The following is a 20,006-nucleotide window of genomic DNA, read 5'->3' on the forward strand; positions in this document are numbered from 1 at the left end:
TCTCCCCCAGTCCTTGATTGACTCCGACGCAAGCATCCATGATTGCTCTCCAAGGAGGAGAAAATGAGGAGCAAATGCATCAATTACCCATCTAGGACACATTCAACAATGCATCTAAGGGGCCAGGATATTTTTTTCTTAGTCTCTCCATTTCTTCGGTCTGGCTGCCTCACTCCCATTCCAAAGAAACCAAACTCAGCTGCTACTTCCATATGCAAGCTCCTCTAATAAAGAAAGGCACAAAGACTAACTTTAAATCGACTAGAATTTTGCTTTGGAGCTACAGAATTAACAGAAAGAGAACAATTTGCGAACTGGCTTCCTTGGCTCTTGGAAGTAATATAACCTTACATGTTACCAGGAACTAAGACCCATGAACTCACACGTAAGTCACAGGTACGTGGAGGCCACAAACACAAATGCTTACAAAGACTTTCACTGCCACAAAAAAGGAAAACATGTAGAAAAAAAGAAAGTGACAGAAACACAGGACATTCTGTTATGAATGCTGCATACAGTGACATGTACAGAAAACATGGCACATACGCATGTACACACACAGAGCAAACCTGGTCAGTGCACCCTGCAATCCTGGGTCTCCAAGTCCCATCCCTACACGATGTATACACGCATGCACACACATAACAGCCACCTACACATACCCGTAACACAGGCATTGTGCACACACCCACACATGTACACACCCTGTGTACACACACAATCGCACTCTCACACACACACAGCAAGGGCTTGGACTCCCGCCTCTTCAATCTCTCTAATCTTGCCATCACCCACAGAATCTCCCCCTGCCCTCCAATTCACCAAATCCCTAACCTTCCCTTCAGCCTTTCTTCCCTGTCATACCCAGCTGGCAGCTCTCGAGGGGAGCCAAGGAGGGAGGCTGCCAGAGCAGGATGAGGAACAGAGTTGGACAGAGCAGAGAAATGAGGGGCAAAACTCTGTGCTGGGGACAGGAAGCTCTACTGACAGTCCCTGCGGTGACAGGCCCCCCACCATGAGCCAGGCTCCACGCCTGAGGGGCCATCCCTCATCCAACTAAGCCTGATCCTACAGCCTACATGAACCAGTGGCCTCTCTCATCTTGCCCCTTACTTCTCTCCAACAGCTTTACTCACAGGCCTCTCTGCTCTCCCCACTCCTCCTCCCCAGCTTCCAGATCCTTTCTCCCTCCATCCCCATCCAGTTCCCCATCTTAAGCTCTCTTATCCTCTTTTTTCCTCAATCTGGCTCAAGCATCTCCCACATTCCCCTTCTCCAGCTATCCCTTTTCTCCAGGCGAAACCTCCCTCATTCCTCTTCACCTCCTTTCTCCCCACTTTTCCACTTTCTCTCCACTCCTTTCCTTTTCACCTTTTCTGTCCCCACTCCCAGACAGAGCAGGGGCTCACACCTGCCCACCCCAAAGGTGTTTCACATATAGTAGGGTTCCAAGAAGCTCACTTACGCACTCCCTTCCCCCACTTGCACACCACCCACATCCAGACACGCCCTGGACACCCATGCTGGGATTGACACAGATACCCAGGCCAATGATGGAACACATGCAAAGACACACACCTGCCACCAGGGCAGAGAAAATCTTGCTCATGCTGCCACACATCCCTAGACACAAGAGACTGCCTGGAGGTGAGCTCCAGCCAGGGACATGCAAGCTCAGGGTCAGAGGTGACATGTACCAGTATGGCCAGTGGCCGGCCCAGCAGCCTCCTAGGCAGGAACCGGACAGAGGCACAATGAGAGAGGACAGGCTTGCACACAGCTGGGTGCACATGTGTGCATGAGGAACTGGGCCCCGGGTACACATGGCATCGACACACGGGGGGCAGGAGCATGGACACGAACACATACACGGACACACGGGCTGCTGTCTCCACCAAGGGGCTCCGAGACCACCCCACACCGGCCTCCCCCGCGAGCTCGCGACCCTGGCCCCCCAGAGGCCGGTCCCCGACCCCCCACCTCCGCTGCCCCCCTCCAGTTACCATAACTCCCCCCACTCGGAAGATGCAGCGAGAACATGCGGAGGGAGCAGCTGCCGCCGCCGCCGCCGCCGCCGCCGCGGCTTCCCCACCCCCTTCCCCGCGCCCACGCACACGCGCGCCCCCGCCCCCACGCGCGCTCTTCGTCCGCCCGGCCCCGCCCTTACCTCGCACCGCCCCCTGGGGGGGTCGGGGGTGTCCCCGGTGGGGGAGGGGCCCCGCCCCTGCGCGGGGGAGGGGCGGGGTGCGGCGGGAGAGGGGGCGGCGCGGCCCGGCTCGCGCCGCCCGGCGCGTTGGGGGCGGCGGCAGGGCCCGGGACGGCCGGCCGCGCGGTGACGGCCGCGGGATGGGCTCCCTCCGCCGCCGCTCCCGCCGCTGCCGCCGTTGCCCGGGCCCCGCCGCCGTTGCTAGGCGACCGCTGCTGCCGTGGCCGCCTCTGTCACGAGCCCCGTCGCCCGGAGACAGCGCGAGAGAGACGGGGGAGGGGGGCAAGGGGACCCCCAAAACCAACCGGGCTTTCCACCATCCCCTCCCGAGCAGGACCCCCCACCAAAACCGCGGAGGAAGCGAGGGGCGGCGGCTCCACCCAGCAAAGGAGGAGCCCTGGATTCCAAGGCCCCTCAAAGGTCCGGCGACCTCTCCTGGGCTCCAGCGTCCACAGCTTCAGCACATACCTTCGCGGACCCAGGCCCCCAAGCCCCTAAAGATCCCTGTGTCCCTGCCTATCCTCTATGCCCTTTACAGATTCCATGTCCCCCTGAAAACCCCAGAGGTTCACCAGCTATCATCAACTCTTCACTAGACCTTCCCCCCAACTAGATATACTCCAGGACCCTCTTCTAACCCCTACTGAACCCTCAACACGACGACCTCCACATATCATCCCCAACTCCAAACAAACACGGATGCCCCCACCCAAAATACACCGGAGACTCACACCAGAGACCCCAGACCCCAAGAGACTCAGGACAAGGAGAAACATGGGGATTATGTGGGCAGAGATATCAACCACCCGACATATGATAAACATGCTCCATGAGCATGTGACCATTCTGGCCTAGACACACAGGTATGCATATGTGCACACACACAAATCTTTCCCAGACATGAACATGACACACACACACACACACACGCACACACAGATGTGACAGACACCATCATCACCACCTGGCTTTGCCTCATAGAAATGTGCTCTCCACACCCCCCTACCCCATGGTCAGAGGTTTCCATGACTACGACACACATCCCTACCCACCCACCTACCAACCCAGGGTCCCAGAGCTGGCCCCCAAGGGCAGTCAGACCTGCGCCTATCAGAAGAGGGCTATATATAGGGAGCTAAGGGATGGAGACAGGACACTGGATCTCTTTGAGGAAGAGAAACTGGGAGCCTGGATCCCTAAGGGAAGGGGCTGCTGGTGGAAGAATGGGTCACCAGGGGTTGGGGGGATGGAGGAACTGGATCCCTAGTCCTGGAAGGGAAATGCAGTGGTAGGGGGCAGTGATAAGGGGTTTCTAGGGGCTGAGGGCGTCTCTCTGCACCTTGGCTGCAGATCTCTGTTCTCTGCCTTCATCTCCCCTCACTGTTCCCATGGAAACCTTTTAAGCGAACTTCTCAGGAAGACAAAAATCTTTTTTTAAATGACTAAAGAGGGGGGTGGAGGGGGGGCAGAAAGAGGGAGGGAGGGGAAGAGACAGATGGAGAGAGGGAGAGAGTTGGAGAGACAGACTGAGCAGATAGCTCTACAGACAGACAGAAAGGAGATGATGGGGGTCTGATGAAGTTCCACCGGGAGCAGAGGGGAGCGACAGAGGAATCAAGAGGGATGGGGAAAATAAGAGAAATCGGGAGAGAAAAGAGAAAGGGGGTGACATTACTGCAGAAAATAGAAGCAGTTGAAGAGAAGAGAAAAGGGGGGCAAGAAAAGAGGGAGGGCCCACAGGCCAGAAGGTCTGGAAAAGGAAACAGGAGCGTGGGGGTGGGGCAGAGGTCTGGGGGGAGGGCAGGAACTAGGTCGTTCTCTCCACGATCCCAGACCAAGGGCTGGGAGGGGCAGGGGCAGGAGCGCACGGACAGGAAGCTAAAGATCTAAGGAGACTATTTTTACAAGCACCAGGAAAACAGGCAAACTTCGCTGCTGGAGAGCAAAAAGAGAGCGAAACACAGCAAAGACCACTGGGGCCTCTCACCCATAGCCCCAGTCCCGCTCCAGATCCCAGAGGAGGGCGCCTTCTCCTTCCAGGCTCCCACTCGCAGGATGAGAGACCGTGTCTCCTCCTCCTCCCACCCCCTGACAGCTCCCTCATTTCCCCGACTCCCCCCCTCCCCTGCAGTCCCGTCCACCTTCAGCCCTCTCCCCGTCACTGTCCGGGGCACGAGAGCCTGCTCGGCCGCCGTACCATGCTCGCCGTGGGGCCGCCCCTCCACCGGCACGGAGACCGTGCGTCTCAGCAGTTTGTTGCGACTGGACTCGCTCCGCCGGTCCCGGATCAGAAGGGGGTGTATCTAGGGGATGCGGGGGTGTGTCAGACCTCACCGGCCCAGGCCGTCCCTCCTCTTTCCCTCCCCCACCACGGAAGGATGAACCTCCCTCTCCACTGGGCCTGCCCACCTTCGGCCCCTGCTCCTGCACGCTCTTTAAGCATCTCGGGATGAGTCGGTTTCTCTTTCCCCTCTCTCTCCAAGTCTCTCTCCCTCCTTTCCCTCCCATCCCATCCTCCTCTTTCCTCCCTTCATTTCTTTTGAAACACCCTCCGGGAAATTCTCCCAAACCCGACTCAGCTCTTCCCGCAACCCCGCAGGAGTCTGCTACTCTGGTAATCCCCTTTCCCCTTGACCTTCAGTTCCTCCATTCTCCCCGCTTTCCTCCCAACCTCCCACCTCCCTCACCACCTTCCCTCCCTCCGTGCCTGTCACGGGGGTAGCAGAAGCTGCATTTATAATCAGGATCTACAGCTTGTCTCCCTCCCACGGCCCGGCTTTCGGCCAGACTGGGACCCAACCTCCCCGCCCCGCTCAAAGGGCCTGGTCACCTTCCCCCACCCTTCATCTCCTTCCCTTGGCCCCTGCTCAACCTTTCACTTGCCTCCTTCTCTTGAGCCATTCCCTCTTCCTGAGCCTCATCCCCAGCTCCAATCCTCCAATCTTCTCCACCCCTACAAGAACCACCCCACCTTGCTAGTCCCTAGCTCCAGGTCCACAATCCACCTACTTCCAGCCCCCTGTGGCCCTACACACTGCTCATCTATCCATCCCCTCCCACACCCTTCCCACTCCAGACTCTAGCCACTCCGTTGCCCCTCAGCTTGCTGGCCACCTCCCCTGGACTTTTGCCCAGCTCTGTCATTCCTTTGTTATCCCACCCTCTCAATCCTCACCACAGTCCCCACTCTTATTGGTTCCAGTTCCCCTCAATGATCCTACAGACCCCAACCTAATCAAGACTGGCGGCCACTAGTAAATCACTCAAATGGCCAATGCCTAAAACTTGGACTCCCAAACCACCTTTTCCTTTAAAGTCATCATGTCCTCCCCTAGACACCTGGACTTCACCCTGTGACCTGGAAGCTCTAGCCAGCTTCTCCACACTCTCCCTTGACCCTCAGGTCCCTCCAGACCCTGGTTAACCCCAACCAGTTCTACCCCTGCCTCACCACACCCTCCCCAACAGTGTCAGGAACACCTCTCACCACCTCACTGGTCTCCAAGGCTACCTATCACTCTCTAAAGCTGGTCCCCCAAATCCCCCCCACTCACTAAAGCATACCTCTGGGCCTCTACCTTTCATATCTGTATTGTTTCTTCTGATGGGTCCTCCACTGCTGACCCCGTGCCCAGTTAGAACCCATACTTTCTTGGCTCTAATGGCCCTACTTGGTCCCCACTTCCCACACACTGGCTAGTCCCTGTCCCTCTCCCACTCCTACTGCTTTAGAAAATGTCCCCTACTCTCAGTTCCCCTGATTCCCCAGGCATCTCCTTCCTTATATTTTTTCCTGGTTGATGTCCTTGGTGAAAGCTCTCCTGGTCTCTCCAAACCCTGACCTTGGGCACCTTCCCAGTCTTCATCACCATCCACACCAAGATCCACTGACTTCTGTCATCTCTCCTAGGACCTTCTGGCCCTTTCCTGGTCCTGGTTTCCCTCAGTTCCCACTCACGAAAGGGGCAGGCCTGGGAGTGATGAGTGATGGGTCTTGCTGGCATGGGGGAAGAACAGGAGAGGGTTCCCGAGGACCACTTGGGAGGTGATCCCTCCAAAGCAATGCCCATTTCCTGCCACCCCTTCTCCAAGCCCTTCAGCTTCCCTTTCCCATCCTAACCTATCCCACAATATGGGCAGGGCCACAACAGGAGCCACCCCCAAGTCTTCAGAACCACATCTCATCCCCAACACTATGGGCCCAGAAAGATCCCCCAGCGAAGGTGACAGAATGTTTACCCTTTTGCACACCCCAACCCAAACCTCAATGGCCACCCTCCTCAGACCACTTGCAAATGTTTCTCTCTCCTTTGCCTTCTCTGTACCTCTCACCCCTTCACTAATGAGGATTTTCCTCATCTTTCTTTCTACATTCTCCCATGCTACCCAGAAGTCTCCCCAACCTTCCCACTCTGCTCACCTCGTCCTCATCCAGCATGAGAAGCTGGTTCCCCGAGATGATGCAGAACCGTGGGTTCCAACCAGGACGATCATATGGGGAATGAACGTATTGGGTTCGGTGCATAGGGGGTCCCCGTACATCTGGGGGGGACAGAGACACACAGAAATGGTAAGGGAGGTTCTATGCACTTAGGAGACAGAGGCCCAAAATGGCAAGAAGAGAGTCCACAAAGTAAGAGAATAAGACCCCACCCGCCTTGGAGATCACAGATGGGGGTGAGGCACATGGTAACTTATTTAAAGGAACAGAAGACGAGCCTATATATCTGGGAGGAGAGAGGGGAGGGGAAATCACATCACATGGGGGCTCTGTAGACTGCAGGAAAAAATATAGAGGGGCGGTTCAGGGAGGGGAATTATATCATGACAGAAAGGGTACATACACATTGAGAGGCAGAGAAAGGTGGTGGTGCTCTCCACACCCAAAAAATGAAAAGATGGAGGGAAGATGCAGCAGAACTGGCAGAAGAGAAGCACATAGAATGGTGGTGGCAGGGGGCCTGGGAAGAGGGAGGGCACCCAAAAAACCACAGAAGACAAGGACTTGGAGGGAAGGTGGCTTCCCCAGCTATAAGAGAGTGAGAGGAGAAAGCTACACAGCTGTGGGAAAGAAGAATGGCGCCAGGGGTATAGGAACATTTGGGCATGAAATTCTGAAAGCTAAACATCTGGAAAAGAGAAGATGTGAGGGAGCTTACCAGTTCACAAAGTCTGGGACAGGAGAGGGCCTCTCCTCCTGCCTCTCTATTCTCAGCTCCCTCCTCCTCTAGCCCAGCCCTGCTCAACTCTGGGAAAATTCTGGTTCTTCTGGTGGTAGGGGGAGGATAGGTCTTGCCAACATCTGGTTTTGGGAGGGGCTAGAGAGTGAGGAGGCAGGATGAACAGAGATTGAATTGATCTCTTTTCCCACTCCATGCCCAGAGATCAAAGATTCCATAACGACCCCTTACTTCTCCTAGTCTCCAAGGACAGGATGGAAGCCAACTCCACCGGTGAGGAAACTCTCCAAGGTACAGTAAGGAGCTTGAGGAAGAAATGGGGAAGGAAGAATAGAAAATCCAGGCCTGGGACAGAGAGGGGGCCTCCAAAATTTCAAGCTGGGGGTGGGGACAAACAGTAGACCAAGCATTGCCCATACTCAGAGATGCCCCCAGGGGCATCTTACCCAACTAAGCTGTTCTTCCCTCACCCTTATCTCTGCACACTCTCTTTTAAATCCCAATGCCATATACCATCAAAGGGACACAGGGAAGAGGCACTATGGAAGTAAGAAAGAAATCAAATTGGAGACCTCAAAGTGAGAGAAAATAGGTTTAAGGTATTGCCGTGAGAAAGAATTTAGAGGAAGAAAAATCAAATTCTGTCACCTTTACAAGATAATTCATCATGGGTATCATGAAGGAAAAGAACTGGTCATTAAGCTCCATTCTAACTGATTACCTGAGTAGAAAAGTTTTTGAAAAATCTAGCCCCTTTCTATGAATGTGTTCTTCAAATTTACCCAACCTGCAGATCAGAGTCAGAGATGAACCCCTAGAATACATTTATTTAGAAATCCCAATACTTTGAGACTTTCACTATCTCAAAGCTATCTCAGAGAGTCTATCCGAAACCCTCTAGATACAGAGATCACCAGTCCCCCCTAGGCTCCGAGGCTGCACATGCTGCAGGCAAAGCGATGGCTGCACTCAGGCTCTGAGGACTCCCGGTGGAGAAAGCCCTTGATCCATATGATCTTTCTGGGAGGGGCTGGTTCAGCCTGTGGCTACAGGGTGGCAGGTTAGAGGTCAGGGGACACCTTCCTCCTGGGAGCAGGGAAGGCCCCAGGGAACTCAGCTCAGAAGCAACTCTGGAACCCCCCCCCCCCATACACACACACTGTCTAGACTTAAGTAAGGATGATTCCGGGAGGCAGATGCAAGAGACAGACTAACACAGCTGAGAAAAGGGAAAAATTTACTAGGATAAGAAGTCCCTGGGCGCCTGGATGGCTCAGTGGGTTAAGCCGCTGCCTTCGGCTCAGGTCGTGGTCCCAGGATCCTGGGATCGAGTCCCGCATCGGGCTCTCTGCTCAGCAGGGAGCCTGCTTCCTCCCCTCTCTCTGCCTGCCTCTCTGCCTACTTGTGATCTCTCTCTGTCAAATAAATAAATAAATAAATCTTTAAAAAAAAAAAAAAAAAGAAGTCCCACAGGGCTCAGATGAGGTCTTCTAGGTCCTGTTCCAACCATCAAAACCTGCATCTTTGCACCCAAATCTCCAACACCCCAGGAAGTAGAGGAGATGAGAAAAGAGGACTGGGTGGTAAAGAGCTGAGGTATTAGGGGAAAGTGGGTAGGCACAGACTTGCAGCAACAAGGCAGGGAATGGGGTAGGGACAGAGGATGGGCTAGGGGACAAATCATAGGGACGGATCAAGAGAAAAGAAGGGAGAAAGGAGAGTAAATCCCTAGGGACAAGGAAATATACCAGAAGAGCCCAAGTGGACATGGGGCAGAAGAAATGAGGTATACCTAACAGGGGTACTAGGACAAGGGGGTCATGAAGGACAGGTGAAGAAGTGGTAGAGATATACGGGAGCTACCAGACAGAAGAGAGGGAGAGAGAATGGACCAGAGAAAGGACTGATACAAGAGAAGGACAGAAGGGGGACTCATATAAGGAACGGACACCATTTGGGGGGAAAGATATAGGTGATGGACACCAGAGGAGGGAGGGGGAATGGTAATAGGGATTGGAGGTGGGGGAGGGGGTAACAAGTGGTGAAGTGAAGGGGGTAGATAGGACCCCAGGGGTTACATTTCACTGGTCAAAAGCCTTAAGGAGGGTCAGAGTCTGGGGTAGGGTCCTAACCTGCCCTCTACTTCCATCACTCAATCTTACTTCTGTTGCCCCCTCCCCCCTCAATAAACACACACATAATTTTGGCCCTCCCCCTGCCCTGGTCTCTCCTCCCCCAGCCCATTCCCTCTCTCCTCTCTTCCCTCCATCTGGACCCTCCATCCCCCCCACCCCCCACTGCCTCCCTCTCTCTCCATCTGGCCCCTTCTTCTCTCCCTCCATCCTCCTCTCTTTTTCAACCCCCTACCATTCTCTGGGCCCCTTCACCGTATTCTACCCCCATCTTCTTTGCTTCTCCTTTCACCCCTATGTTTTCATTTCCCCCTCCTAGCCCCTTTCCTAAGACTGTCCGTCTATTTCCTTAATATTTTCCTCATCTCTCAGCTCCCACCTCCAAATTATTTCTGCAGCTCTTCCCCCAAACCTTTCCCTCTATCATCCCACCCCTTCTGGCAATCTCTTTCCCCTTCATCATTTTGCCCTCCGCCCCCTTCTAAGCCTGTTTCCTGGCCCCTCCGGCCCCTATCTACCCCTATCCTCTGGCCTCCAATCCCTCCTTCCCCATTGCTCCCATCCCTGCCTTCCCAGTCCTCCTCTCTCTCCCTCCATTTCAGCTGCTCCCCTCCCTGGCCCTGGCTCTGCTCCCCCCCCCCACCCCTGCCCCTCCCCCTCTTGCCCCCCCAACTGGCCCTCCCCCTCCCCTCCCCACCGTACCTCTGAAGGGGGCATAGGACATCGCGGGGATGCTCCCCCGATGGATGGAGGCGCGAGACCTGCTCATCAGGCCTGGGGGGAGGGGGCGGGGGGGGGACGGGGGAGAAAGAGAAGAGAGAAAGAGGGGGAGAGAGAGGGGGAGAAGGAGGAGGAGGTGGAGGAGGAGGAGGAGGAGAGAGGAGGAGAGAGGAGCAGAGAGGAGCGGAGAGGAGGAGAGAGGAGGAGGAGGAGGAGAATAGGAGCCAACGGCAGCAGCGGCAGCCGGGAGAGAGAGAGAGAGAGAGAGAGAGAGAGGGGGGCGGGGGAGCGAGCGACAGAAGAGAGAGCAGGAGGAGGAGGAGAGAGAGACTCTGCACCCCCCACCCCTACACAGTGAGAATCAGGGAAAGAGACCCCTGCCTCAAAAACACACCAGAATGAGAGAGAGTGCAGTTCTGAAAATGTAGACCTCAGATGCTGAGACAGAGAGACCCCAGACCCACAGGGAAAGATGCCTTGCTACCCACCTCCGGGGGGGCAGGGTGTTAATCTGAGGCACAAACTCAAAATCTCGAGGAAAAGAGACTCCAATCTCAAGAAAAAAAAAAAATCCCAGATCCCCTATTGAGAGAAGGGTCAGAGGTCAAAATATGAGTGTCCAGTTTCAAAAGGTTCTCCACAGCTACAGAAACCTTGGACTCCAGAATCAGGTGGTGGTTTTCAGGAACAAGATCAGACACCTAGAGTCAAAGAAAAAGGTGAGATCCAGATTCAGAAAAAAACCCAGACCTAGAATTAGCTCTCAGAGGACTAAGATCCAGAGAGAGATACCAGACCCCAGACTCCTACCTCAGAAAAGAGAAACTGCAGATTCAGAGACTGATAACTCAAGAGATAAACTCCAGACCTGGGGGCTGAGCGTGAGGTGAAGGGAGAGAGAGAGGGACAGACACTCATGCAGCTCAGAGATACAGAATGCAGAGACCCCGAACTCATGAAGAAGAGTCTGAAAGACCGCAGAGAGTGATGAGTCCCAGAAACAGATATTCCCCAAACAAAAAGGAAACTTAGTCCCAAGAAAGATCCACTGCAAATACTGAAAGGCCCTACAGAGATCTAGCTCAAAAACAAACCCAAACCCAAAGACAGATAGATCTCAGGGAGACCCCATCCCCAGAGACACAGGTATGAGAGAACTCTTATAAAGGCCCAGCTACACCCACCAGCAGACTGGAGACCCCAAACATTGAAAGGACGGGGAATACCGGGGAGGGGGAGTGGCAAGAGCCTTTTCTCTGCTGCCTCCTCCCACCTTTCTCTCCTCTCATTGGCCCCTCTCTCCATTTTTGGGTCACTGGATGTGCTTGGGCCCCAGGGAAGTTATGTAGGACAGGTCCCGGCTCCTAGGGGGATGGGTTAAGGGAAGGAGACCCAAGATTCAGAGGTATACCACTCCTAGAGAATTAAATAGGAGAGGGGTAAGGGACAAAAGGACCATCACTACTTCCTGGAGTCCTCCATATCCCCAACCTGAAGCCCTCTTTCTCCCTTTCTCCACCCCCCACCCATTCACCAGTCTGTCTCAACCTTTGGGGGTTTCAGTTAAGAAGGCTGAATTGCCCTCAGCCCCATTTTCATCACCCTCTATCCCATTTGCAGGGCTCATTCTGTCCTTTTAAAATGCATCTTTCCCAACTAGCCATCGTGTCGCCGTGCCCATCCCTGCCTAACCATTATCCTATCCCCTGTCCAGGGACAGCTGGTTTCTCAGATTATGGTTCATTACCCAACTTAGGCATATGTCACTCCTAATCAAAGAGGCAGGGGGCGCTCTCTTCAGCCCTTGAGGTTCAATCTTCTCAGACCCTGCCACTCCTTAAGGCCTCGGAAACAGTTTAAGGGCTCTAACTTGGCACATTCTGGGGTTTAAGGATTATCTCCCCACTCCACAACCTGACGCATCGAGTCGGCGGGGTCTCCAGCCCCCCTTTCTAGCGCCAGCTCTCTCATCACGTGGCCTGCGGGACTGGCCTGCGATTGGGCTCTTCGCGCAGCCCATTGAGGGACAGCCGCCTGAGACAGACCCGCTCCCTCACGTGACAGTGGAACGCCGCTGCGGCTCTCCTCAGCCGGCCATTGGCCGTTTCCGCTTTACACGGAAACGAGCGCGCCATTTCCGTGCATGACTGCAGAACCGGCCCTCGATTGGCCAAATTCCCTTTTGCTCCTCCCCCGAAGGGAGGCGGGGCAAGGTGGGCCACGTGTGGGCCAGGATTGGCTGGCTCTGGAAGTTCGGGCGGGCTTCTACTGTCACGTGGTGTGCCCTGTTTTCTTATCACGTGGGTGCGACCCAGGTAAGAAGAGGCCGCTCTTCCTGGGCTTGGGGTCCCTTCGCGGCGTTACGTGCGGTTGTTGATATTCAACCCTCCTCAACCAGCATAGGCTGCATGAGGGGGGGGCGGGCTCCCGCAATCCTGCTCGGCGGAGGGGTGAGTGACCGGCCCCGTCCCTTCCGGTCCTCGAAGCCTCGACCACCACCCTCACCCCAAATCTTAGAGGTTGGCTCCTGAGGAGGGAGTGGAGACCGAGTCTGCCTTAATTTCTCAAGTTTCTCTCCCAGCTTCAGGGACCTTTTCTTTCGGGGTGCAGAAGAGGGAAGGCAGAGCCTGTGTATCCAAGTCAAGGGTTCTCGAGATGCAATTTCCTCGGGTATTTGTGGGGTGACACCCTGTTCATTTCGTGCTCCCAGGCCGCTCTGCTCCTGTCGCTTCTTTGGATGCCGGCGCTGCTGCCTGTGGCCTCCCGCCTTCTCTTGCTCCCCCGAGCTCTGTTGTCCATGGCTTCAGGAAGCCCCCCGTCCCAGCCCCCGCCCGCCTCGAGCTCCGGCTATGTTCCCGGCTCGGTCTCTGCAGCCTTTGTCACCTGCCCCAACGAGAAGGTCGCCAAGGAGATCGCCAGGTGGGGACCTCGGTGTGGAGCGAGGAAGGAGCGAGTTGCGGGTGGGAGAGAAGAGTGCAGCAGCTTCCTGCCTGACCTCAGGCTTTGGAACCGTGCTTCTGGGCTGCCAGTGCAAAAATCCGGGTCGTGGGGCGTTCTGAATGGGGCTCTCTCTTCTCCTTCAGGGCTGTGGTGGAGAAGCGCCTGGCAGCCTGCGTTAACCTCATCCCTCAGATTACATCCATGTGAGTCCTTATAGGAGTTGGGGGGTTAGCCTAACTCTAGGGGCTGATTGGCAGTGCTTTTCCTTGAGGGCAATCTTTGCTCCCTCAACACTCTTTCCCTGACCTTTTCAGCTATGAGTGGAAAGGAAAGATTGAGGAGGACAATGAGGTGCTGATGGTGAGAAACATTTCCCCATCCAGTGAAAACTGGATTCCCTGACCCTGACCCCATTCCCTCACCTGAGATCCTGAAATCAGCCCCATTCCTTGATTCAGTCGTGTTTGTATTTTGCCTCACAGATGATTAAAACCCAAAGTTCCTTGGTTCCCGCTTTGACAGATTTTGTTCGGTGAGAACTTGGACGTGGGTAGTGGTGAGGGTGGCACTTGCTGGGCAGTCTCGGGGGTGGGCTCCTTTAGGTAGATCTTTGAGTGATCCCTGCCCCCCATGTTTTCACAGTTCTGTGCACCCTTACGAAGTGGCTGAGGTGATTGCATTGCCTGTGGAGCAGGGAAACTCCCCATACCTGCACTGGGTACGCCAGGTTACAGAGTCTGTTTCAGACTCCAGCACAGTCCTACCATGAGAAACCCTGTTTATGCCATTGTTTTCCTTGTATACTTCATGCCCTTTAACTTCCAGGAGATGACTGGGCCCCTAATAAATCCTGTCTTTGGTTTTCTCTGCCTTTTGCCTTTTTCCTTTTTCCTTGTCAGGTGTGTGAATTTGGTTGGGAAGACTAAAAGTGCGCTAGTCGCTGTGTTCTCATCTTCCAGAATGACCCAGGGCTGCTAGATCTGTTTATTTACCTTTATTTCAATCATACAGAGTCCGGGATCCTTTATCATCCCCCCCTCCCTCCTCAAGTCTCCATCCCCAGGGGTTAAATAATTTTAAAAAATATTTAAAAAGCTGTAACAAAATAACATCAAAGGAAATGGGAAGAGGGATGGGGTAAGGGTCAGGAATCGGGAAGGGAGTAGAGAAGAGAGAGCCTCTTCCCCAAACTCCCACCTGGATTCCAGCCTGGGCAGTAGGGAGAACTATCCCCCGCACCTCCCCAGGTACATCCCAGCTGTAGGTGAGGTCAGAGGTCAGGGTATGAAAGTGCCGGTGTGTGTGAACGGGGAGGTAGGCAGAGGCAGGTTGTTTAGAAGATGCCCCCACCTCCCCACTCAACCAGGTACTGCACAGAACCATCAGGCCGTACTCTCCGAGCAAGGACCCGGACAGGGTCCCCTCGGGACAGGTAGCCAACCCCACCTCGGACTCCTCCCCCAGTCCCAGGAGACAAACTACGGCACAGGGGAGAAGGGGGTGCTGAGCGTCTAGGAAGACCTGGGGAGGGGACTGGGACTGAGGACGATGAGGCAGTCATCGGGTGGGGGGCACTTTTAGGGATGTCTGTGGGGAAACCAATGTGAAGTTCCAGGGGTGACCTAGGGAGAGAAGGCAGTTGTGAGTCCGATGCAGATAAGGATTCTGTTTGGATCAGAGGCACAAAGAAATCGGGTTAGAGACTGAGGAACTTAAGAGCACAGACATGAAGAAGACGGGTGGCACAGGTAAAGGGGAAGAATCTCACCTGTCTGGGGGTTCACCATCCCCAGAGGTCCCTGCGGTGCTGGCAGAGGGGTGGAAGGAAGCGAACATCCGGATGGGACTGCTGGGGTTGGGGAGGGGAAAGTCAGGACCTGAAGCAGGGGAAGAGGACCCTCTCCCACTGAGAAGAGCAGAGCTCAAACAGCCCCAACGCATCCCCAGCCCTAGAATATTAGGGATCAGACATTGGTTCTGAAAGTCTCTAGGATAAGAAGTCAGTAGCCAAGGGGGAGATGGAAAACAATTCTGGGTAAGAAAGTCCAGAGGATGTAGAAAATTGGAAGAGAGATTCTAGGGGTATGCAACTGGTTGGAGGGTGAAGGAACACTGACCTGGGCAGGCAGCGGGCATCTGTGGGCCGGAAGTTGTAGCCGCTGCTGCCCTGGTAACTCTGGTTAGGGCTGGGGGGTGGTGGAGACACGGAGGCCTAAAAGAAGGAGCAGAGCACTAAGAGATAACCCTTGATTCCTTCCCACACCACCATTTGGCTTCATGGGGATCCCCCTGCCCCTGTACCTGCAGTGCCCTCTGCAGACGAGCCCGCTCCCTTTGCTCCTGGGGCTCGGGCTGATTGCGCACTGCTGAGGGTGGCCCCAGCTCCTCCATTTTCCCCTTCTGCCTCCTCCTCAGGGGCTCTGGCTCCGGCCTCCGGCGCTTCCCCAGGGGACGTGAGACCCCTCCCCCAGGGCCCTGCCCTGAAGGGAAGCTGTAAGAGGCCTCCTTATCCCCCCAGCCCCCTCCCGGACACCCCAAAGACCTCCCCATCTCCATAGGTATGCCTCCCCCATTAATACCCTGAGGATTTCCCCATCCACCCTGGACCAGTGACCTGGTGGGGGCTCCATCTTCAGTAGCAGGCTCCACAGGGGGAGGGATCCGAGCATGGAGACCAAACAAGCATTTCCTCTTCTTAATCTCCCTCCCTGAAATGAAACTGGGGTGAGGAGAGAAATGATACAGGGTCAGTGCAGTAATAAAGGGCCCCTCTATGCCATTACTCAGTGCTTTTCAAAAATGATCTTCCAGGGGAGCTGCAGCCCCTCTCCTCCCAGGCCTCTGTATCTGTCTCTCTTTCTGAGCCCCCCTCCAACTCACCGGTCCTTGTGGCTGTTGAGAGCAGAGAGGAGTTTGGAAGAACGTTCTCCCTTGGGAGTGTCTGAGAGCTGGGGAAGGGGGGTGCAAAAGGGGTCAGGGGAGCAGTGGTCCCTCTCCCTTCCCCCCCTTTTTTTATACTTCTGTGTTCCCCCCTCACCCCCCAAAGCTTCACCACCCCTTACCTCCCCGAGGAGCAAACTGTCCCAATTCTCAGAAGTGAAGGGAAGGATCTCCCGGTCAAAATCAAAGTATTTTTTCTTACAGCAAACGCTGAGGTGATAGAGGACAAGATGGGCCACATCCACCCTGAAGAAATATTAAGTTGTCAGGGTTGTGGCAGCACTGCAAAAGCCTAGAGGGTCCCGAGGTGGGAGGCTGGGGCACACCGGGTGACCTCCTGGGGCTGCTGAGAGGACCTATGCTGAGGTCATGTCAGCTTACCAGCGAAGCTGTAGCCGCCTGACCTTCTCAGGGCCCCCCCGACACACACAGCATTCGAACTCATAGAACCTGGAAGTGGGCAAGAGGGAAGGAGAGAACACACCTTATGCCAGGAGACCATACCGGGCTATGGAGGACTCACAAGGACGGGGTGCGCAGGGGAATCAAGCTTCAGAGGCTGGGGAGAAAATGGAGCAGAGGCCGCGCTCCTGGCTCACCTGTCCCCGTAGAGGAGGGGCTTGCTCAGACACTGGGTGCAGGCCTCGTGGAACCACTGCAGGCAGCTCCGGCACTGCAGCATCTTCAGGTTCCACCTGAGGGGTGGCACAGGCCTCGTGACTTCCAGACACTGCCCCCACCTGAGGCACCCCATGCCCTCTGCACCACCTCCTTCTGTCCTCTTCAGCATTCCCCTCATCCTGTTCTTCCTCCTTCGTTCCCTGGGCTTCCCCTACCCGCACTGCCATCACTCCTTCCCTAAAGCCCCGCTGCCCCCCATCCATCATTACTCACTCCCCGGGGCCACCACAGTAACAGTAGCTCTGCTGCCGGTTGCTCAGATGTCCAGCGTCCCAGTCTAGCCCCTTTAGTCCGTATGGCAGTGACAGCTTCATGCCCAGCATGGCCCGCGCATAGGGGCCCTTCTTCAGTGCACCCCCCCTCTGCAGACAGGAAATGGACAACCTGCTTCAGAGGGGTGCAGGGGGGGTGCACAGAAAGGCTTGGGAGAGGCTGTGGATGGGAGGCTCCCACAGGAAAGTGACTTACCTTGGTGGCAATGGCGAAGACGCACTGGCGGCAGACCCAAGATGTGCCTTCTCCTTCTCCAGGAGCGGGGGCCCTTGGAACGTGGCAGTCCTGGTGATAAGCTGAATAACAATAATATTGATGGTGCTAGCAACTGGGACAGGAGGGGTCTCAGCCACCTCATTTCATCCTTGACCATGATCTGGTTGTAGTGGGTGAATTACCCTTATTTTACAGGTTAGGGGACAGACTCCTAAGGGTTTGGGGAGGTCTTATGGTTAGAAAAGGGTGTATCTAAACCACCCTCTGTCTATAAACCTCACACCTCCCCATTCCATGGCTGTTTCCCCCTGTGCTGGAAGGGAGTGAGGTTATAGAGTTGAGACTGGCCCAGAGCAAGTGGCTTGGGGACTCAGCCAGGACAGGTAGCATAAGGACCAGTGGTGGAGGGAAGACTTGAGAGGCAGCCTGGAAGGCTCAGCAAGCTGGACCATTCAGGTGTCCTGCCCTCTCACCGTGGCGACACTTCTCACAGCTGACCAGCCGGTTCCCAGGGCCCACAGTCTCAGAGCGACAGACACAGCAGAGAAGTTCCTCCCCGGGGAGGGCAGCTGTGAGGGAACACAGTGTTGTGGGGCCTATCCTTAAGCCCCCTTTCCATCCCCCATGCCAGGTTTCTGCTTTTCATGGCATGCACAGGCTTGGGACTCGAGGGTCTCACCGGGGCTAATGTCTTTCCATAGAACCAGAAACTGGGAATCATCCTCAAACTGGACCAGACACACCTCCCGAGCACTGTCCACCTGGAATGGATGAGCACAGGGGACGACGCAGGAATCAGAACTCCATAAGGAGAATGGGGGAAAGATAATAGGTCAGAGATCGACGACGCAGGAATCAGAACTCCATAAGGAGAATGGGGGAAAGATAATAGGTCAGAGATCAAATCCCTTACCTTCTTGATGGTCCCCAAGTATAGCAGCCCATCCGTCCACCTGGCCAGCACATCTTGACCCTCCCAAAGACGAGGCCTGGGGCCTGAGGTGGGAGCAGGGGAGGCTGGGTCCCAAAGTGGGGGGGCACCAGAGCGGCTCAGCCGGGGGGGCTGTGCCATTGCATCCTGGGGGGGGCCTAGCCAGAAGTGGGATGGGAGAAGGTTATGAATGTTGAGCAACTCCCCATTTTTCTTTGCCTCAAGGATTCAAGTAACCATGGTTCCAGTCTCCACATCTGAGACACCTTGATAGGAAACCACACAGCACCCCTCCCAAGCTTCTTGACTCCAGCTTTTCCAACTCTGATGACTGGCTCTCCTCTCCCTAACACCCCCCACCACATTCCCCAACCTAGTTCTCTATAGTTTCCCAGCTTCCAGAGCTCCCCTGGGGTACTATATCCTGGCCTTGAGGTTTTGGAGAAATGATGATTGCAGAAGCAAAGGTTACCATTCAGCTTCTACTGTCACCTTCTCCAGTTTGGAGGTATCATAATTGGGGTGCTCTGCTACCCAGAGATGCGTTTTGGAAGCTTTTCTGCCTCCCTGGGCCCGCGTGTCTCATTCAGAACAATCATCCTGACGCCAGGTTATGTCAGGTCACCCTCAAATACGGGGCTCCCTGCCCCCGGGTTAGATAACTTCCCTGAGTGCCCCGGGAGGGGGGCGTGTCCCAGTCCCGGTCTCTACTCCCCATGACGGCGAGTCCGAGAGGGGACTTGAGTCCGCCCAGCGCTAACAGATGCCTTGGCGGCGAGGCTCTCCCGCCCGCGCCCTGCGCGCCGACCCCCGGCTCCCTGCACCCCCCCACCCCACGGGCGCCTCCCGCCGCCTCCTTACCAGTGACAGCTGGGGCCGCCGGGAGCCGGGCAGAGGCAGACGCGAGAGACCGAGGCGAACCCCCCGCGCGGGGAGGGCACGTCTGGGCGTCGGAGGGCGGGCAGGCAAGGGCCGGGGGGTCCCCAGGCCCAGCCCCTCCGTCCCGGCAGCTCTGGGGCGTATGACGCAGCAGCCAAAGCAGCGGCAGCGGCAGGAGGAGGCGGCGGAGGGAAGGAGGGGAGTGGAGGGGAGGGACAAACCGGCTCGGGGGGAGGGTGGTGGGAGGGGAGGACTGGGGGGAAGGAGGAGCCGGTGGGGGGGGCGGGCACCACCTCACCCCACCTCCCTCACCTCCAAAGGGCCTGGAGGGCGCCGAGCGAGTGGTGGCCTCTCCGTGTATGGGGCGGGTGGGAAGTCAAGGCCCAGAGGGAGAGGGAATCCCCGCAGCCCCTTCCTCGGAGGGAGACCCGCCCTCGGGGCAGGAGGGAATCCCCCCCCTTCCCGGCAGCCGGCCTCCAGCCTGGCCCCCGCCCCATGCCACATCCGTTAACTGCCCCCCCAACCTCCATGGTCACTCCAAGTCCCGCCCCCCGGCCCCAGTTCACGACCCCGCCCTCCATTCACCCTTCCCTCGCCCCCGCCTCGCCCTCCTCCCTCGAGTGCCCCGCCCTCCTCCCGCCTTTGCCCCCGGCCCCGCCCTCCCCGTGGCAAGTGCCCCCCCCACACCATGGCCGCGCTTCTGCGCACGCGTGACCCCTTCCGCGCGCGGCACCTGGGAAGATTGAGTCCCTCCTTTATGGGGCGGTGGCCGTTAGCGGTTGGTGCGAGCGAGTCAGCGGGCGTGCATCCCGCCCAGCGCTTCCAGAGCGGGTGCACCGGCCGGGAGAGCTAGCAGCGAGGCGGTAACGCCGCCGAGAGCCAGCCAATAGGCAGCGGGCGGGCTGGCC

The 20,006-nt window shown here is 56.2% G+C and overlaps 3 protein-coding genes across 29 annotated transcripts in view; 1 reads left to right on the forward strand and 2 right to left on the reverse strand.

The window, feature by feature from the left end:
- The window catches only part of SYNGAP1 (synaptic Ras GTPase activating protein 1), a 31,941-nt gene extending 21,460 nt beyond the window's left edge, over positions 1 to 10,481 (reverse strand). For 5 of the 13 annotated variants that reach the window (XR_009354797.1, XR_009354798.1, XM_059178626.1 and 2 more), the window contains exons 1-3: positions 10,221 to 10,480; positions 6,627 to 6,748; positions 4,404 to 4,509 (exon numbers count right to left, since the gene is read on the reverse strand). Coding sequence is in view for 10 of the 13 variants with exons in the window: in XM_059178626.1 (XP_059034609.1) it covers positions 4,404 to 4,509; positions 6,627 to 6,748; positions 10,221 to 10,287 (295 nt within the window). In the remaining 3 variants the exon portion in view is untranslated. Of the gene's footprint in view, positions 1 to 2,003; positions 2,085 to 2,167; positions 2,304 to 4,193; positions 4,240 to 4,403; positions 4,510 to 4,615; positions 4,730 to 6,626; positions 6,749 to 10,220 lie in introns of those variants that run through there. The other 8 variants (XM_059178629.1, XM_059178628.1, XM_059178625.1 and 5 more) reach the window with 6 other exon arrangements.
- Positions 10,482 to 12,439: 1,958 nt separating this feature from the next.
- Positions 12,440 to 14,048, forward strand: CUTA (cutA divalent cation tolerance homolog). Of its 2 annotated transcripts, none has more exons than XM_059178671.1 (6): positions 12,440 to 12,553; positions 12,949 to 13,157; positions 13,322 to 13,381; positions 13,493 to 13,538; positions 13,661 to 13,710; positions 13,821 to 14,048. In XM_059178671.1, exons 2-6 carry the CDS (start codon positions 12,976 to 12,978, stop codon positions 13,945 to 13,947), a joined length of 465 nt encoding a protein of 154 aa, XP_059034654.1. In that variant the 5' UTR covers positions 12,440 to 12,553; positions 12,949 to 12,975; the 3' UTR covers positions 13,948 to 14,048. The 2 variants fall into 2 exon arrangements, with proteins under 2 accessions (XP_059034654.1, XP_059034653.1); XM_059178670.1 differs by lacking the exon at positions 12,440 to 12,553 and adding an exon at positions 12,555 to 12,688.
- A 109-nt stretch (positions 14,049 to 14,157) lies between these two features.
- PHF1 (PHD finger protein 1) lies at positions 14,158 to 19,662 on the reverse strand. Of its 14 annotated transcripts, none has more exons than XM_059178657.1 (15): positions 19,081 to 19,653; positions 18,202 to 18,377; positions 17,968 to 18,049; positions 17,762 to 17,857; positions 17,268 to 17,368; positions 17,013 to 17,161; positions 16,718 to 16,813; positions 16,500 to 16,568; positions 16,241 to 16,364; positions 16,059 to 16,126; positions 15,793 to 15,897; positions 15,480 to 15,669; positions 15,296 to 15,390; positions 14,947 to 15,024; positions 14,158 to 14,800 (listed from the first exon to the last, which is right to left on the reverse strand). In XM_059178657.1, the coding sequence occupies exons 2-15, from the start codon at positions 18,358 to 18,360 to the stop codon at positions 14,512 to 14,514; spliced, it is 1,701 nt and encodes a 566-aa protein (XP_059034640.1). In that variant the 5' UTR covers positions 18,361 to 18,377; positions 19,081 to 19,653; the 3' UTR covers positions 14,158 to 14,511. The 14 variants fall into 14 exon arrangements, 11 of the variants coding, with proteins under 11 accessions (XP_059034640.1, XP_059034639.1, XP_059034644.1 ...); XM_059178656.1 differs by having other exon boundaries at positions 14,947 to 15,027; positions 19,081 to 19,652; XM_059178663.1 differs by having other exon boundaries at positions 14,707 to 14,843; positions 19,081 to 19,657.
- Between the last annotated feature and the right edge of the window lie 344 nt (positions 19,663 to 20,006).

The sequence above is a fragment of the Mustela lutreola genome, chromosome 6 (genome assembly GCF_030435805.1).
Source record: "Mustela lutreola isolate mMusLut2 chromosome 6, mMusLut2.pri, whole genome shotgun sequence".
NCBI lineage: Eukaryota > Metazoa > Chordata > Mammalia > Carnivora > Mustelidae > Mustela > Mustela lutreola.

Excerpts from the sequence above, each read along its gene's own strand:
- CUTA (XM_059178670.1), top strand. The coding sequence starts at position 12,647 with ATGAGGGGGGGGCGGGCTCCCGCAATCCTGCTCGGCGGAGGG. Across the intron at positions 12,689-12,948 it reads CAATCCTGCTCGGCGGAGGG|GCCGCTCTGCTCCTGTCGCT; the intron begins GTGAGTGACCGG and ends TCGTGCTCCCAG. Across the intron at positions 13,711-13,820 it reads GCTTTGACAGATTTTGTTCG|TTCTGTGCACCCTTACGAAG; the intron begins GTGAGAACTTGG and ends ATGTTTTCACAG.
- PHF1 (XM_059178656.1), bottom strand. The coding sequence starts at position 18,360 with ATGGCACAGCCCCCCCGGCTGAGCCGCTCTGGTGCCCCCCCACTTTGG. Across the intron at positions 17,369-17,761 it reads CTGTGAGAAGTGTCGCCACG|CTTATCACCAGGACTGCCAC; the intron begins GTGAGAGGGCAG and ends ATTGTTATTCAG. Across the intron at positions 17,162-17,267 it reads TCTTCGCCATTGCCACCAAG|AGGGGGGGTGCACTGAAGAA; the intron begins GTAAGTCACTTT and ends TCCTGTCTGCAG.